Source organism: Vombatus ursinus, unplaced genomic scaffold (genome assembly GCF_900497805.2).
Source record: "Vombatus ursinus unplaced genomic scaffold, bare-nosed wombat genome assembly UNPS02009205.1, whole genome shotgun sequence".
Lineage (NCBI taxonomy): Eukaryota > Metazoa > Chordata > Mammalia > Diprotodontia > Vombatidae > Vombatus > Vombatus ursinus.
The window spans coordinates 19,264,736-19,283,323 of NW_020948983.1; the positions used below are offsets into that span (position 1 = coordinate 19,264,736).

At 45.7% G+C, this 18,588-nt stretch overlaps 1 protein-coding gene across 2 annotated transcripts in view; it reads left to right on the forward strand.

Annotated features, from left to right (window-relative positions):
• Positions 1-18,507, forward strand: part of FBXW4 (F-box and WD repeat domain containing 4) — a 112,610-nt gene extending 94,103 nt beyond the window's left edge. For both annotated transcript variants that reach the window (XM_027851797.1, XM_027851798.1), the window contains exons 7-9: positions 15,778-15,918; positions 17,285-17,426; positions 17,708-18,507. In XM_027851797.1, coding sequence (XP_027707598.1) covers positions 15,778-15,918; positions 17,285-17,426; positions 17,708-17,824 — 400 coding nt within the window. In that variant the 3' untranslated portion in view covers positions 17,825-18,507. The remainder of the gene's footprint in view (positions 1-15,777; positions 15,919-17,284; positions 17,427-17,707) is intronic.
• Positions 18,508-18,588: the final 81 nt, after the last annotated feature.

Below are 18,588 nucleotides of genomic sequence, written 5' to 3' on the forward strand. Positions count from 1 at the left end.
AATGTATGCCTCATTCACATCTCCAACGGCCTTTCAGACATTTCCAACTAGATGTCTAGTAGACATCTTAAATTCATTACATCCAAAATGCAACTCATCATCTTTTCCTTTAAACCCTACCCTGGGTCGTACCTTACCTATTACTGTAGACAACAGCACCATCCTTTCTGTCCCTCAGGCTTGAAACCTAGGAGTCAACCTGGACTCCTCACTATCTCACCTCCTCCCCCACATCCAAATTATTACCAAGACCTGTTGATTTCACCTCTGCAACATCTCATATTTGCCCCCTTTTCCCTTCTGACACTGCCACCATTTTTGTTCGGGCCTTCATCACCTCATGCCTGAATTATTGCAATAGCCTACTGTTGAGTATGCCTACCTCAAGTCTCTCGCCATCCTCCATTCAGCCACTGAAGTGATTTTCAGCTTGAGTCTGGTCATGTCACCCCCCCACCAATAAACTCTTGAGGCTTCCTATTGCCTCCAAAATCAAATACAAAATACTCTGTTTGGCATTTAAAGCTTTTCATAACCTAGCCTCCTCCTTTCTAGTCTTCTTATGCCTTACTCCTTGCTAAGTAGTCTTCATTCCAGTGATATTGGCCTTCGGCTGTTCCATGAACAAAATAGTCTACCTCTAGGCTTCAGGCATTTTCTTTGGCTATTCCCCCAAGTCCAGTCTGATAACTGAATCTATGGGAGCTGATGATTTACCAGGCAAAATAGTATAGAGGGAGAAGAGAAGAGGGCCAGGACAGAGTCTTGGGGACACTTACTGCATCTGTGACCTGAATGAAGAATCAACAAACGAGATTGAGGAGGGATCAGACTGATTGAAGGAAAACCAGCAGAGGGTGGTGCCAGAGGGTGGATCACAGTGTCAAAGGCTACAGAGCACTTCATCCTTATCAGTCTGACTGCTCTGAGCTGAAGCATCAATGTGGTTGTAATGTACATTTTTCTTATTTTTAGTGGGCTTGAAGTAGTCTTTTATATACCTGTTGATAGTTTATATTTTTTCTTTCAAAAATTGTATGTTCATTCCCTTTAGCCTTACTTAGTGGGGAGTGGTCATGCTCCTTTTCCTGTTCCATGGTCAATGACTGCTTGTGTTTCATGAATGGTCACTATTCCATATTCCACTTTTTCTTGAAGACGCCTTTACAGTGTAGACATCTTGTTTCTTAAACATTGTCTGCTTTGGGTGGCATTCCTATGCAAGTTATTCCTGTAAACATCTTGTGCCTACCTAGCACCCAACCATCAGACTGCCTTTAGTTTTATCTTCCCTTCTACATCTTGTGGAAGCCTTTGTCTCTTGATTCTGAAACTTTGTGCCTCTTTTGTCCAGGAAGAGCTTGGGGGAACTCTATTCAATTTATTTGTCTTGTATTTTTGTCACTTTGGAGGGAAGGGAAATCTTAATGCTTGGTGCTTAAATGTTATACAGTTCAACCTGTTTGTAAAGGGGCCCCTGAGATCTTTTAGCTACCTGGAGTCAGGTCTCAATCATCTACCTTGAGAGTCATAGCAATAGGGGCAGCTAGGTGGCACAGTGGATAGAACACAGGCCCTGAATTCGGGAGGACCTGAGTTATGTGTCTGATGACTATAATAACATAAATGGCAAAAACAAACAAAAAATCAAAACTGAACACTTGAATTGTAATGACCAAGTCTGGCTCCCAAGAAAAGACTCTTGATTCTCTCAGACACATAACGATTACTAGCTGTGTGACCCTGGGCAAGTCACTTAACTCCATTGCCTAGCCCCTCCCAAAAAAATTTAAATAAGAGAGTCATAGCAATGATAGAGCCACTTAGAGTGGCAACTGCCCAGTGTCAAAGAGAAGTTGAGGAGCTGAAGACTTCAATACCTGGGAGGAGAAAGGAGTTCTACACTGCCCTGATGGTAGAGCTTCTGAAAAGGTAAAGGTCAGCAGGTACATGGTACTTGGCCAAAACCCTAAGCACATTCCTAAGACTTCAGGTCTCAAGAATCCAGTCAGACTAAGACTTTTGGAGAAAAGATCTTTGTACAACCTTCCAGGCCAGGTCTCAGTAGGGCCTTCAGTGTAGGGAGCTCTAGCTAACTGGAAGGATCAGGGCTGATCACTGAAAAATCTCCTTGAGCTATATCAGTGGAAACCAGTATTTTTCTCTTTTCGTGGGAAGCTGTTTTCAACTCCTGTATCTCAGGACCATGACTCTGCTTTTCCTCTAGACTCCCAACTCTCCCCAAATTCCCATTTGAATAATTTATTTTGACATTGACTTAGCACTGCCTTCATCTTTCGTTCCTGCTACAGCTTGTGCTGCCCTCTACTCTCAGATATCTTTTAAAAAAAGTTTTTTCATTCTTTTTTATTTTGAACTTAAACTCCAGATGAAATGAGCATATCCATATCCATTGTAAAACATAAGAAGAGGATTGTACATGAAACTGTAAATGTGTTACATAGGGTTTGCTTTTCTCTTTACATCTATAATAAATTTAATAGGTAACTTTCAAAGATGTCCTGCTTGTTTGTTATTTTTTATGACCTTCCTTAGCCTGGATACCTTTTGGAGCAACCATCCGAAACATCCCTTTGCCAAAAGCTCCTTCTGATTTTCTCTTTTTTCCTCCCAGATTTCTCCATAATAACTTCTCCTTCTTAAAGTACTTACCACATACAGAGCTAACGTCTAAGAGGTAACACTACTGTTGTTATTCCTCCTTTTTTCTCCTCTGTTTTTCTCCCCATCTTCATCATTACTATCCTCCATTCCCTGTTGTATCCCTCCTCTTAAGTCACTCATTCTCTCAGCTCGTTCCTTATAGTTGTCACTCGTGGCCTTTCACCCACATTTCCTTACATTATCACAGTGAGTTAGAAAGGTAGTTTATACATGGATAAAACAAGGCTCTGAGAGAATCAATGACTTGCCTGAGGTTATTCAGTTGAGTCTTTTGGAACTATTACTAGAATCTAGTTCTTTTCTTTCCCCCTAGCCCTTAATTTTTAATTAAGATGTCATTGTTAATGCATTATCAGTCACTTCACATTTGAAGGGCCCTCTCTATTTGTGAGATGCGTTTAGGACAGCCTATTTCAAGCATCACTGCATTGAAGCCAGTAGTGACTATCCCAATAAGTATGTGTGAGAAAGCTTCTAAATTTTGGAAGCACTTTTAAAGTGTGCTTTTCCATAACTAAACATAAGATGGATTTGTCCATTGATCTCTGTGGAGCAGAGGTGCTATGGAAATGCCTCTCTGTCACCTCTTAGATATAGAAAAAGCAAAGAGCAGAAGAGACTTGGGGTCTCTCCAAAAGAAAAAGAAGAGTAAGTATATGGTATGTGCCTAATAGATGTAGTCAGAAGAGGAAATTAGGGTCAGAGGGAAGGACTGGGGCTGGAATGAGTGGCAAATGGGTGGGATGAGGGCAGTTTGTTACCTAGGAGAGTGCTACACATTTGATTGGGATAATGAGGGGATGAGCCCTCCAACCTGCTTAAGAAGATTGAGGGGAAAACAGTAATCCTGAGGATTGAGTTACGGACCAGTAAAGAAAGAATTGGATCCAACAGTTGTCTTCCATATCTAGAGCTGTAATCTTGGGACTCATGAAGGCTTGACTGAGCTGGTCACAGCCATTGTGGCCAGTGGTCATTGTAAGGTGAAGTCAGTACAAACCTCAGGTCTGCTGGCTGATTGTTGGGTACAGATGTGAAACTTCTTCCAGGTGTTTTCTCCTCCTTTACTCTCCACTCCAACTTCTGTGTACTTTTCATTCCAGCCCAATCTGTCTTCCACACCTACTCCAAGGAAGAGGGTGAGGCCATAGCCACCCTCTAAAGGCAGGCTCTATAAATTTTTTAAAAATATATTGATATATTTTATTTTTATTTTATCTTCATTTTCTAATATTTACCTTTCCTCTCTCCCACCTAGAGAGCCATTACTCATAACAAAGAATCAAAATGAACAGAAAAAAAGGTCATCTGACAAAATGAACCAACATAGCAACAATGTCTGACATAAGTTCCACACCTGTTCCCTCCACCTCTGAGCTAGGGGAGGCAGGTGCATTCCCATCTCTTTTCTTGGGAGCCAGACTTGGTCATTACAATTCAAGTGTTCAGTTTTGATTTTTTGTTTGTTTTTGCCATTTATGTTATTATAGTCATTTTGTATATTGATTTCCTGGTTCTGCTTACTTCCCATTGAATCAGTTCATGTGTTTTCCCTTGCTGCATTCTTCATACTCATCATTTCTGATGGTAAAAATAGCATTCATCTAACGTAATTTGCTTATCTATTCCCCAAGAGATGAACACTTTGTTTCTAGTTCTTTGCGACTACAAAAAGTGCTGCTAGCAATATTTTGTTGTCAGTAGGATCTTTCATTTTATCTTTGACTGCTTTAGAGTATTATGCCCTAGTCGTTCCCACTGGGTCAAATGATGTAAACATTTTAGTCACTTTCTTAGCATAATTGCAAATTGCTTTTGAGAATGACTTGACTAATTCATCTAGGTGGTGCAGTAGATAGAGTAGCAGACCTGAAGTTAGGAAGACCTGAGTTCAAATCCAGCCTCAGACCCAGGGGAAGTCACTTAACTTCTGTTTGCCTAGGCTTTTTCCTTTGTGAAATGAGGATAATAATGGCACCTCCCTCCTGAGGTTGTTGTGAGGATCAAATGAGATAATAAATAAAGTGCTTAGCACAGCGCCTGGCACATAGTAAACACTGGATAAATGTTATCTCTTATCTTTAATTCATAGGTTCACCAAGTGTGCCAAAAGTATAATGCACCAAGCGTATCATTCCATAATCCCTCCAACATGGACTATTCCCATCTTTTGTCATTTTGCTGGATGTGAAGTTAGAAGTCAAAATTATTTGGATTTACATTACTCTTAATGCATTATTTCATGTTGTTATTAATAGTTTGCAATTCTTTTGAGAATTGTTTGTTTGTTCATGATGAGAGACTGTATGGTGTAGTGGATAGAAAGCTGACCTGAAGTCTGGAAGGCCTGGGTTCAAGTTTGACTTCTGACACACACTGGGGGTATGAATCTAGGCACCTCTCTAAGACTCTAAGTGTTAGGGAAGGTGCTGACCTGCATTAGTATAGAGAATTTTCCTCACCTGGGGAGTTCCTTCTGTCATTGAAATCACAAGTCCATTCCCTATTCCCCTATCCCCCTATCCCTTGTTCATCTCCTTTAACCACTTATCCACTGGGGAATAGCTCTTGGCCTCAGGTATTTATGTGAGTTCTCTATATATCATGACTCCCAGACTGCCAGACGCTTAACAGATATTTGATGCAACAATTTTTTTTTCCCAATTGGCATATTCCCTTATCCTAGTTGCCCTTGAAAGTTATAGATCAGAAAACTTAGTTTCTAGAAGGTGCTAGAGAATGAATGGTATATTAGTGGCTTCAACTGATGGTAGAAATCTTATTCATTCTTTAAGAGGAGTGGGATGGGGCAGGGTGCACATCACCGTGTATTCCTCTGTGGATCTCTGGGTTTCTGGCCTGAAGCAGGGGACAAGAAGGAAAAGCACTGCTGAAGAGGCAGTGACTGTCATGCAAATCCTGATTGAATCATCAACTGAAAGTGAGTTTGACTGTGTCCGTGGCAGAGAAAATCATGGTGTTTGACAGACAGGTTCTTGAAAATGGGACTTGGGGAGCACCTTTGATGACTCTTCTTTTTCACAAAGGCCAGATATGAAAATGTTAACACTCCCTCCCCACACAGCCTGCAGACCACATAAATATGGTAGGGACTATTAGTGAAAGGGTTGAAATCCTGAACTGAACAGACAACCCCAAATATCACACTACATTGTCTTACCAAACCCCAAATTGAATTTGAACTCAAATTCTTTGTTTTTAAGTGAATCAAAGGGCAATAGAATTTGTAACTAGAAGAGACTTTAGAAATCATCCAGTGATCCATAGCAACAAGCTCAGAACCTTGCACATAGTAGGTGCTCAATAAATATTTGTTGGGTGAATGAACAAATCAAAATTTTATAAGAAAGCAAGCTCCTTGTATCCTAGTTCAAGCTGAACCTGAACCTGTATATTTTGAACTAGATATGTAGAAAATTGAATTTGAATCTCCTGTGTGAAACAGACACAGCCTTCTCTTCTGGGACTAGGCAATGTAGTCATTCTTCTTGAGTCTTCCTGGGATTAGAGGAACTTCTGTCACCCGGATCCTTGGTGCTACCTTGGAGATGACATATTATTTCCCACTCACTAGCCCTAACTTTCCCCAAGTCCTGGACCAAAGTACTAGAGCCAGAAAGTATGCTTCAGACTTGGGGTCCTCATGGAGGTGTTTGCAGTCAAGGGGGTTAGGCCCAGGAGGGGGGAGATGGACAGAGACAGGGTGACTGTCTGTAGCTGCCTTTCCCAGAGAAGCCCAAACAGATAATAAAGCCGTGTAGAAAATAGGATTAAGGTAATGAACAGGCAGGATGGAGTTTGATCTTTCAATAAAGCCAAAGCCTGACTGACAGGCCAATCCGAAAGGTGGAACAATATTGCTGGCAGGACCTGGCCGGCTGCTCCGGCTTCAGTGTGGGATGGATTCTTTGCTTTTAACCTGTCACCGTTGAAATGCGAGGAGCTGCTGGATTTTTCCTTTCATGTACGTTGGGAGGGGAGGGGGTGTGGAGAGGTGGAAGGGTCTGCTCTGAGCACCGTTTCTCCTGCTGGCTACCTGTTCTGGATCCAGGGCGCTTCTTGCCAGTTTCTTATTTCTTAAAACTTCCTTCCACTGACAGGAATGATGGACTGTGCTGAGAATGGGAGGGTGCTATGGAGTTGGGAAGTTCCTGTCCAGGTCAGATAGTCAGGGCATGGTGTGTTTTCTTTGGAAGTAGCTCCAGGAAGGCACTTCCTCCCTAGCCTCAGCCCCGCCTCACAGGCCGCCACCACCTGAAGAAGGTTGTCGAGTTGTGCTGCCCTCCCTCCTGAATACACTGTGTTTAGTTTGGGTTTATTATCTGTGCACACACTGTCTCTTCCTAAAAGAACGTAGGCTTCTTGAAGGCAGGCCTCTCCTTTCGGGCTTTTCGGAGTCTAGCACAGCATCTAGCTCATAGCAGAAACTTAACCAGTGCTTTTGAATAAATGAATAGTAGCAGTGAGAGGACTTATTTCAATAGCCCTTTGAAGTTTACACAGGGCCTTCCTCACAACCCTATGAGGCAGGGAGCAAGAACATTATCATTATGGGGAAACAGGCTCAGAAATGTCAAATAGTTTGTCCTGGATCATACACCTACCAAGCGGTCAGGGCTGGTTGGTATTCATTCTCAGGTATCCACTGACTGCCAGTTCAGCGCCTTGCTATTATGCACACTTGCTCTCAAGCAGCCTCACGCTCCAGATCTAGTACTCCCTGACTTTGGAAGCATCCTGGTTAGATGTTCATCCTGTCAGGAGTACAAAGCACTCCACAAACTCCCATGAGGCCACACTCTAGAGTTAGCTCATTACTCCTCCATATTTACTTTCTGGGGATTCCCTGTTCTCCTGGCATCCAGCACCTAGGAGTTTTAGGGCAGCGGTGCAGGTATGGAGAGTGCTAGGGAGAATACAGGTACTGAAACACAGCCCATCAGTGCTAGAAACCCTTGGGTATCTTGGATTAGAAAGTAGAGCTTATTTTTGTTTTCTCCCCCTCCTGCGAGCGAGGATGTGTGGATATTGCTGAACTTTTGGGGGATTACCAGATTGACTTTCCACTATTCTCTTGGACACTAGGCCCCAAGGGTTGGGGTAAAGGTGGCTCCCAAGTAGGCCTTCCTGACCCAAAGAGTTAGTAGGTGGTCTGGTGGCCCTACCCCTGAGGCTGAAATACTCTCTCCAAGGATTTAAAGCTAATGACCTTTGTGCCTTGATCTCTGTAGCTTCAGGCAGTATCAGCCTTTGGCTGTGGTTGTAGCGGTTACAGAGTGTATATTTATTTCGTGGGGAAACCTATCACTTTATCCCAGGAAGAGGGACTTGCCAAAACCATTTTACTCTTGAGATGCTGAATGGAGAATCGGCCCATCATCTCCTGTTCCTCTAGCTGTCTCTGAACAAAATCTAAGGTTAATTATGTGTCCTGAGCTTTGTGAAGGACTGGAGACCTCACCCAGTATCTACTGATCTTGCCCACTACCGTCGGAATGTTCACATACCCTGAGGGCTACGCAGATTGCGTGTCATGGGCATTATGGAAGGCATAGTATTAAGATGGTGTGGCCTGTACTACTTACTCTAGGGGACTTTCTTGACTCCTGTGTTTGGTTTCTTTTCTAAAAAGAAACGCTTACTGCTGGTCAGCTTGCTCTTAATCAGACATCAGTTAACATGGCCCAAGGCTCAAACCTTTATATCCCAGCTCAGCCATACATCTTGGCACTGGCCCCCAAGTACTGCAGTCTCCATGAATTTATGTAAAACCATTAACTGCCTATAATACAAATGCACTCCTTCTTCATCTGGTTGAAATCTTTTTCTTCTAGGGCCAGCTCAGGTATCATCTTTTCCATGAGGCCTACTATGATTTTTCTCTCTCCTCTCTTCACCCTAATTTAAAATGATCTTTCCTGCTACAGACTTTATTAGAGTTTTTGGATCTCCTTATCACATTTATCATGTCCTACTTTATACTGTATTTATTGTATTCATACTGTATCCGCTATGTTAAAGTATAAGTTCCTTGAGCATAAGGATTGGCCTGTATTTCATCTTTGAGTGTGCCTTGCACATAATAGACACTTAGTCTCTGACTCAGAATTGAGCTGTGAACCTTCATGAATCCTAATCTAAATAGTGTCTCTGTTCTAGGTTCCTCAAGCAGCCTGTGTTGGCTTTTGTACTTGGGACTTGCTCCAAGTCCTAAGACCAACAACCATCTTGCCAATAAGCTCCCTTTATTTCTCATTTTCTCACAATGCACATTCTACCTTGGGGATCTTGGTTCTTTGGGGACCAAGGGTGGTGCTGTCAGTTACTCTGGGCTGTTTGGTATTTTTCTTCTCCCTTCCTCCCTTAATCTTACCCCCATGTCTTCTATAAGCGGGAAGAGACAGGCTGTCTCCCCTCATTCTTGCCTTTCACTGAGTCTTACTGTGCTCCCTCAGAAGTTGTAAGGCTTGTTTAAGCAAGTGAGGAGAGCCAAGCCTGTGCCTCCCTCTTGGATCAGCACACAGTCCAGTGCCTCGGACGACCACACGGAGCTCAGATGCCCTGGGAGGATAGGGAGGGAGCCAAGGCTTCATCGGCTCTCTGGAGAGGATGGGAAGCACTAGCCTCTCTCCCTACCGCTCACCCTCAGGAGGTGGAGTCTTAGGGGGCTGAGCTCTTAGGCATATTGAGGGGTGGGTGCTAGGAAGGAATGGGCAAGACTTGGAGAGGAGCCTGCCTTGTGGACCCTCATCTTGGAGAGAAAACAGCAGGGGCCTGAAGCCCTGGATGTGGGGCCCCCCTCCCAGCTCTGGGATAGCCATAATGCTTGTAAACCCTCCAGGGCATGGTCTGTTTCCATCTCTTCCCCTCCCCCTGTGTCCCTGTGCACCCGAGGCCTCAGCCTCTGCTTAGAGTGATTAGGGGAACAGCCCCTCTTTAAAGTACCTGCCCTCTCCTTTGAAAGTATTAGTGACAACAGCTTTTTTCATTTTCTTTTTACCTCTTTAAGGAACCCTGTAATTTCTTTCTTTTTTTTTTCTCTCCCCTTTTTTTTTCTCCCCCCCCCCCCCCCCCCCCCCCCGTCCCCTCTTCCCTCAACTCTTTGAAATCGGCTTTTTGCCGGCTCTGACACCAAACTGATACTTTGCCGTTTCACTTCTCCTTATCCCTTTATGGCAACAGATGTTGAAATTTTGTATCCTTTTATCTGCCCGGCTGCCCCCTTCCTGTAATTATGTTCCCCTTGTTAGCAGTACAAAGTGGGCTTCTTCACGACTTGGCCTTTGAGCCATTGTGTCTAAACACGTGTGCGCACACGCGTGCTGGTCTGTGCGTGTATGTGTGTGCGTGCCTGTGTTTTTAGTGATGGGCTCTTCAATCCTGAGTAGTAGGACTGGTTGTGAGGAGGGCTGGTTCTCTGCTGGTCTCCATTTGTCTCTGCCCCCTATTCAGAAGTGGAGAGTGAGGGGCTCCATCCAATTATTGCAGTTGTGACCCAGCCTGCCCTCCCTCCCCCATCCTGCCTCCTTCAGGTGTTCAAAGCCTGGAGAGAGAATGCTTTGGGCAGAGTCCCCGGGAAGTGAGAGAATACAAAGTTATTGCAGGGGAATTGATAGAGGCTTCAAAATGGGTTTATGAGCAACTGAGTCAAATTAGACAGACAGGGCCTTGAAAGACCTTCTACTAAGAGGCATGTGGCTTGATTTTTTTTCCCACTTTGGAATGAGTTAGAAAAGGCCAGGGGGCCCAGTTTTTGCCCCATGTCCAGCCCCACTCATCTTCAGGATGACAGTAAGCTGTGGCCAGTTAAGCAAGCAATATATACTCAGCTCTCCCTCTTCAATCCATTTTATACAGCACTGTGTCTTTGGATAATTCACTAACCTCCCAGAGCCTTGGTTTATTCATCTGTTAAATGGTGGGGAGAGGGGGTTTGGACTAGTCAGATCTGTGATCCTGTGGTCTTCTTTCAGAGCAGTCTGGTCATGGGTTGTAACATATCAATTGGTATTAAGTATTTATCAAGTTAATGAATATTATAATAATTTATAATAAAATATCATAGTTCTGTAAGCAGCTAAGTGCCACAACAGATAGAACACTGGGTCAGGAAGACCTGAGTTCAAATCAGCTTCAGGCCCTTATTAACTGTGTGACCCTGGGAAAATCAGTTAACCACTGTCTGCCTCAGTTTCCTCATCTGTGAAATGGGGATAATAGTACCTACCTTCAAGGTCAAATGAGATAATATTTGTAACTGCTTTGCAAACCTTAAAGCGCTATAGTTATCATAACTATCGTTATCAAAGGTTTATAAAGCATTTTTATCCTTACAACCCTGTAACAGGCAAGGCAAGTTTTATTCCCATTTTACAAATGAGGAAAATGGGGCTCAGAGAGGTTAAGGGACTTGCTCATAGTCAACACAAATAATATGTGGCCGAGTTGGGAGTTGAGCCCAGGTCTCCTAAAACCAAACCCCTCACCCTGTTCTACTGCACCTTCTCTGTGGTTAACCATCCACCTCTGCCATTCTCTTCACCACCCACCAGGTACCTCTTGTACCTGCAGGACATACATTCATTGATGTGGGGCTATTGTGAGAATAGAGCTTTCATTGTCCTCACTCTGTGTTCCATTCTAATCTCTGAAAGTCTTTATTGCACCTAAATGCACCGTGGGTGGGGCATACTTATGCTTTAGAATTTTACAATCTCATACAGACATAAAACACGAAATTGACAGCAAAAACATGGTGATATAGGGGGGAAAACAGCAAAAATAGAAACAAGACAAGGATTAAGTGCATGGGAGGTGGGGTAAGGAGTGAAGTGAGAATTTTGGGAGTTTCCTGATCAGGTAAGTTTGGATCCAGGAAAGCTTCTTGTAAGAAGTAGGCTTTCGGAGAGGAGCTGGTACAGTAGCAGAAACCTTTCCTGGAATGTGTACAACTTTGGGGTGGGACTAGACAAAAAGAGCTGGTGAGTGGGTCTTTTGGAAATGAGCAGGAGAATTTGTGTCCAAGGAAGCCTTGGATTTGGGACCTTGAGGGGCATCTCATGCTCCTCATTGGTCTTAATTATCTCCTTCCCCCTTAAGTGTACAGCTGCTTCGTCATTGTTGCATTGGTGGGAATGGTATGGGTTTCCCCTTGGGACGCTGTTCTCTGTAGGTCTCTCCAAATAGCTCTAGCTCCGAGGCAGTGGATATTGAAAACTTACTCTTTCAAGGAGGCTCTATGCCTTCAGGGTCAGCCCCTTACCTTTAGCTAAGTATGCCCTCATTTGTCCTGAAGTAAAGATTTTTCACCACAAATATTTTTTAATCCTCTCCCTCTGTGATTGGCTGTCGAGATATTCCCTTTTGGATCCAACCCAATTCTCTTGCTATTGTGTGTGGGGCAACTAAGTTTGCTAGGATGGGGCGACTATCCTTTTTTTCTGATGCCCGTTCTGAGGAGGCACCTGAAGGCATGAGGGCAAAGTAGAACTAGCATCTAGCTTTACTTCTTAGGCCTCCTGGAAAACAGCAGCCTAAAAGGAGGGAGTGAAGAGAAGGTTCCATCCCAGCCAACCCTTAGTAGTGCCTCATTCATCAGGCTCACAGACATGGTCCAATCTGTCTTTATCTTTCCCTGGGTCGAAAGAGAATTAGTGATCAAGAGAGAAAAGGAGGTGAATGGGGAGTCCCCCTTACACACTACCCAGATACCTAACGAAAGCAGATGGCTTTGTTTGCCTTGGGATCCAGATTTTATTTTAGGTTTTTGTCTGCTCCACTAAAGGAGACCTCCAGTGCTCTCCCTCACTCCCCGCCCAACCCAGAGGGGCTCCAGCATGGCTGCCCAGTTCCCACACAAGTGGTGCTAGAAGCCAGGGACTCAGCCCTCCTCCCCTCCTCCTCCTGTGGATGGTGAGAGGCTGAGGAGCATTCTTGACATTCTTTGCAGAGAAAAGGGGTGAAATGTCTGAATTTGGGGGTCACTGTGTTATACAAATTACAATCTAATCGTTTTTTCCAAGAACATACTTGGGCTAAGAAAAGAAGCCTGGGAGTAGGGAGGACAAGGAGACAGACAGCTTGTTTTGTCCCCAAAGTTTGGGGCCATTGTCGGGGCGGTCCCCCTCCCCCTTCCCTTAGTCTTCTTCTGCCCCAGCAGCCAACAGTGGTTTTATAGTTAAATTGGTGGTAGGGATGATCATGGGGGGAGCTGGTGTGCTGGGGGGAGGGGTGTCTACGGTGCCATTTTTGTTTGTTTTCCCAAATCAAAGCCCCAGCAGGAGACCTGTGGCACTGCTGAGGCTCTATTTGAAGAGAAGGGCCATTTCCCAGAGCCCAATGTGTCCGTTTATACTCTGAACTTAACCTCACGGGCACCCGCACAACAGAACTTTGAGAGCCCTGGTGCAAGAAGGTAAAAGAAATTGTATCTTTTTATTGGACCATTTGAAGTGTGTGTGGCCAATTCAGAGAACCCGAGTGCAAAGGGGGAACAAACTTCTAGCCTGACCACCTCTGTTCTCTAACTGTGACCCCGCTTCGCTCCCAGCTTTCCGGGGCTCTGCAGCTGGCCTTGGATTGGGTTCACAATGTTTTGTTCGGGGCTTTCTGCACTTGTCCCTGACTCCTAAGGCTTCTGGTACTAATATTCCAGGAAATAAGAGGAATAGTCTAAACTCCATTAGCTGCCCAAATCCTGATATTCCCAGCTGTTTCTTGGTGCATGCCCATTTCTGACCCATTCAGATCTATGGCATCTCCTTAAAGTCATGGTCCTAGGATCTGCTAGGTAAGGATATAGCACTTCTGCCTTTTGATTGATCTCTCTTTCTCACTGACTTTGGTGAGGCATCTAGGATTCTACTGCCTTGGAATGGGTGAGTCAGTCCTTGCTGGGCTGTGCTCTCCCCCTCTCCCCCCAATTACCCCTCCAAGCCTGCTTCCCACCCCATAGCCTTTCATCTTCTATTTCAAACAAACAAACATGAAATTACTTCTTCAGATTAAAGGAGAGAGCCCCTCAGTCACTCATCACCACCTCACTAATGGGAGGTGGGGAGGGGGAGGAGTACACCAAACGGGACCCAAACCCAAGGGTGGAGGGAGAATTGTTCTTTCCCCCCACCCCACTCTCTAACCGTAGTGGCATAATGCCTGGGGAGCCTATGTGCAAGCAATCAAGGGGCCCAGTTGCCAGTGAGATATGACCCACTAGAGTACAGACAGCTGAATTGTCAACTGAGGCATCCCTAACCTCCAAATAGGCTCCCAGCCCCAGCCAAGGAACTGTGTTTGATCAGACTAGAGGATGATTTTATGGGACAAGGCTCTCTCCCCCATCCTTGCTCTAGACTCCCCATGGGAGCCCTCGAGTGTGATAAATCTCTGTACTCAGTAGACTGACGTCCTCTGCTTTTATTGTCTCTCCCCACTCTAAGTTGGGCAGTGGCATTGTGTGCACTGAGTAGCCCAGGAACCTGTTTCTCTCTTGGCCTTGGGTCACATAAGGAGTGTAGGAATGAGAGAAAGAAAAGTCTTCTTCCGAGTGGTGCTCCCCCTTAGGGTGGATGCTGGGCAGGGGGGATATCTTTCTGAATCAAGGGTCTTCCTCCAGACTCTCTGGTGACTTGCTAAATTGGCCCTAAGTTCCTCAGGCTTAAAGGCAGCAAGGCTGAAGGCAAGGGGCTAAAATTCTGTGCTACAAATGGTACTCAAGCCATCCCACCTCCTCTCGGTTATTCTGCTGTTATTCAGGGTCTCTAGTCTGTTTTTCATCCTCCCTCATAGGATTGCTTTTTCTTCTCAGGGTTTCTGTATCTTCTCCTACTTTCCCAAGGCTAAGGTCTAGACACTCTTCCGACTTGTTTACAGGTGTGAACATTCTACCGGACAATTCAGTGTCTCCCTGAAGGAGTTAATAGGTCAGGCCTGGAGACTTTTTGGAGTTGGGAGCTTTCAATACTCAACTCTTCCTTTTCTGTCCTGCAAAAATACAAAACCCAATATCCTGGTGGCCCAACCTAACCCAGGGTGGGAGGGATTAACAGGTGCACTTGATGTTGGGGGGCGTTGTTAGGACCAGCAGGCTTCCCTAAATGGTTGCTAGGGGTCTGGCATCAGGGGCTAGGTGGCTGCCCACTGCCGCGGTCACGGAGGGAATTACACAGCCACAAAGAAATTGTTATTCCCTGTAATCTGCTCTCTGGAGAGCAGGGGTGGGGGAGCGGGCTGGGCCCAGCAGGCCAGGAGCTGTGATCACAGAGGCGTGCTGTTGCAGAGAGAAGGATGGGGGCCAGGCCAGGGCCAGGGCTGGGGCTGGGGGGCTTTTGCCTTCTGAGCTGGGAACGACAGGGCCCTGCTGCTAAGCTGTTTTCTCAGCGATTTCTCTCCCCAGATACAAAGGTGTTTACTTGTTTTACCATCTCCTGAAACTCCCCTTTTCCCTTTGTGTGGTCTTTATCCCCGACGAGGTTTGAGCCCCAGATTACAGGGAGGAATTAAGGTATTGGGTTTGGGCAGCTCAGAGCTGTTGTGACCCATGGGATCAAGGACTATAAAATAACCACATGTGTGGGGGGAGATCCTGACCTCTCTGGCATAGCCCATTCATTGTCCTGAGATGGAGTCAGCCTGGGCAGCAGGCGGCCAGGCAAGCAGGTGTGACTCCTGATGCATTTCAGCACTTTCCTAGGGGGTTGTGAGAGAGCCTGAGCAAAGGAAAAAGGAAGGCTAGGGCTGAGTTTTCTAGCTAATATCCTCTGGCCCCTGGTACAGGTGTAGAAATAACAGGAAGTCATTATGGCAGAGAGATGGGTTTGGGATGAGATAAAGTCACCATCCTACCCAGACCAGCTAAGTGTTTGTTTTGTTTCTTCTAGGGGGACCCATGGGGAAAGGTATAGCACCCTCACCTCAAAGTATAGGCTCTCAGAGGAGAGGGTTTTTGTGGTTACCAGTCATTTGAAGGTTGTGTGGTATCCCCAGAGGTAGATAAGGTGATGATGCCTCACAGGAATGCCTTCTGAACCCTGGACATGCTTCCCTCTCATCTCTCTTTTCCTGTCTCCTCAGCGGGCAACTGATGACACACTTGGGCCGGGACTTTCACCGAGGGGCTGGAGTGCTGGATGTCCTGTATGAGACACCCTCTACGCTGCTGTCCTGTGGCTATGACACTTATATCCGATACTGGGATATCCGAACCAGCTCCCAGTGAGTACAGCCACCCAGAACGGTGGGATCAGGAGGGAGGTCTGGACAGCTCTTGCCCTATCTCATTCCTGGCTTTCTACCCCCACAGCTGTCCTCATAATTATAGCTGGGGCTAAGGAACACAAAGCTCTAGGTTGTTTTAGCCATTGCGGGGGAGGCTTAAGAGTTAACTAGGGGGTTGGGTCCCCACTCATAGGCACCTCAGTGTCACTCCGTGTCAGGCCCAGGATTCTGCTGCCAACATAAGCCCCAAGGGTAATGCCATGGGGAACTGTATTGTCTGCCTCAAAGGTCAGGCACATTCCTGGCTCCTTTTAGCAAACATTACTGGCTCTGTAATTGGTCATTTTTTTCTGAACTCACTTGGATCCATGTGTATTTCCTGCCTGTAATATATCTCTTAGAGGTAATGAGCCCTCTGGGTGAATTAGGTCTTCCTTTAATTTGCTCTAAACTTAACATTCTCAGGCTTCAAAGCAGGTAACTCATCCTAGAGTTTCTGGATTTGGTGGTTACACACACACACACACACACACACACACACACACACAGACACACACACCCCCTCACTCACTCTCACTCAGTGCTGATCATTTTACAGATTTTGATCCTGTCCTCTCAGCCTTCTTCTTTACAGACTGAAGTCACTGTCCTTTCAGTTTATCCTCAGCAGTCCCTTCTTGCCTCCTACTCCTTAAGTGAGTCATTCTAGGTGTTTGTCTTTGGGCTTTTTCCAGTTCCATTACATCCTGTGCATTGGGTCTAGGTGTGGACGGAGATCTAGGTTGGGAGCATGTGTGGGGCATCGTTATCCATATCTTGTGTTGGCCATTGTGGCCATAGCCGCCCACAGGACAGACTTGTCCAGTGGCTCCTAAGTGCCTTTCTCAGATCCCAGCTTGGAGCTCTTCAGTCCCTATATGGATGACACTGTACTTTTCTACATGGCTTGCCTGCCCCTGCTGCTTTCTGATCATTCACATAGCCCTTAAATAGCTTTCCCATTATCTTGATTTTCTACTACCCCGAAGAATTATGTTTTATCTTCAGGCTTAGAGATTTCACAGTGGACTCCGAGCAAGACTCCTCCCCCAAGTCCTCTTCATCCACATTTTTGTTTTCACCCTCAAAAAACTCTGGGGTCAGACACAATTACCCTTGGTAGAAATCACATTTCTTTCCCTCCAATAGGCTATTTCTGTTAAATACATGGAAGTTTAGGCTTCTACCTTCTCTTATGCCAGTAATCTACAGTCTCATCATTATTTCTTTGATATAAAAGCACTAGAATTCCTTGGTGCTGAGTCCATTAGTGGATTTTGGTGATGCGGTGCCTTTGACCATCCTGTGTTCCTTTTTTGGAAAGGAAATGTGTGATGGAGTGGGAGGAGCCTCATGACAGCGCCCTCTACTGTGTGCAGAGCGATGGAAACCACATGTTGGCCAGCGGCTCTTCCTACTATGGTGTGGTACGACTGTGGGACCGACGCCAGAAAGGCTGCCTGCATGTGAGTATCTCACCTCCTCTTACCATCCCTGCTATCACTTATAGAAGTCCAGGTCTCTTTGTGCCTGCCTTGACTCCCTCCCTTGGGCCCATGCCCAAAATGGTCACAGCTCAGACTCAGCCACAGCTCCTTGTCAGGGAGGAGGGTTAGGGATCCTTGGATACAAGACTTGATGGGAGTCAGTAGCCTAGCACCTGTTCTTAATCTCCCCTCCCTGGAGTCAGGGCTGACCTCTCCTCCTTTACCTGTGTAACCTCTCATTCCTTCTCGTGTATCTGCAGGCCTTCTCGCTGTCATCTCCAACCAGCAGCCCTGTTTACTGCCTACGTTTCAGCACTACACACCTCTATGCAGCAGTAGCCTCTGCCCTCCATGTTCTTGACTTCAAGACTCCGTGACTGGCTGCCCTGACAGTAAACTGACCCCTCCCCACACAGGACCGGGTAGAAGGCCTATTCAGGATCAGCCTCCCTAGTCCTGGCCTGAAGAGAGCAGCAAGTGACCCTGTGATCGTCAGACTCTGTGCTTTTAAGCCAAAGACCATTGGCATTTGGTAGTCTCAATGTTTCCATTTGGGAGAAGGGCTGTTCCCTATGTCCATATCCAGCCAGCCAACCACTTTGGAGCCTGCTAACCTAAGAGAGTGGGGTCTGGACTGGGGACTCTGTCTTTGCAGGACCTTGGGGCAGGTGGATGAGTACTCCAACATGTGCATTGAGCCCCCATGACCAGCCTGCAAAGACATAAGAAACCTTCATAGCCTTCCCAACTGGCCTGTCATCCCATGTATCCTACCTACTCTTCTCTAACTATCCTTCCTGCTGGACGGGATCAATCTTCAACTCAATCAGGACCACGTATAGGTGAAACAAGCCCAGACCCCTGGGGAGGGAAGAAGAGTAGGACTCATTTTTGGAAAGCCTTCAGGCCCTGAGCTCCCTAGGCAAACCAGAGGACACTGGAGATTCAGCTGGATTGATTTCTGAGCCAGTCTCTCTGGCCTGGCCCTGTTTTGTGGGGTACTATGGGAAATTATATTTTTAATTTATTTTTTTAAATAAACCTCAGCTGTTAATGTGGATTTTGGCAACTCTCTTAGTACCCGTAGAAAGAATTGCAGGTTAAGATTCAGCTTGCTTTAGGGGTAGAAAATTAGTCCTAG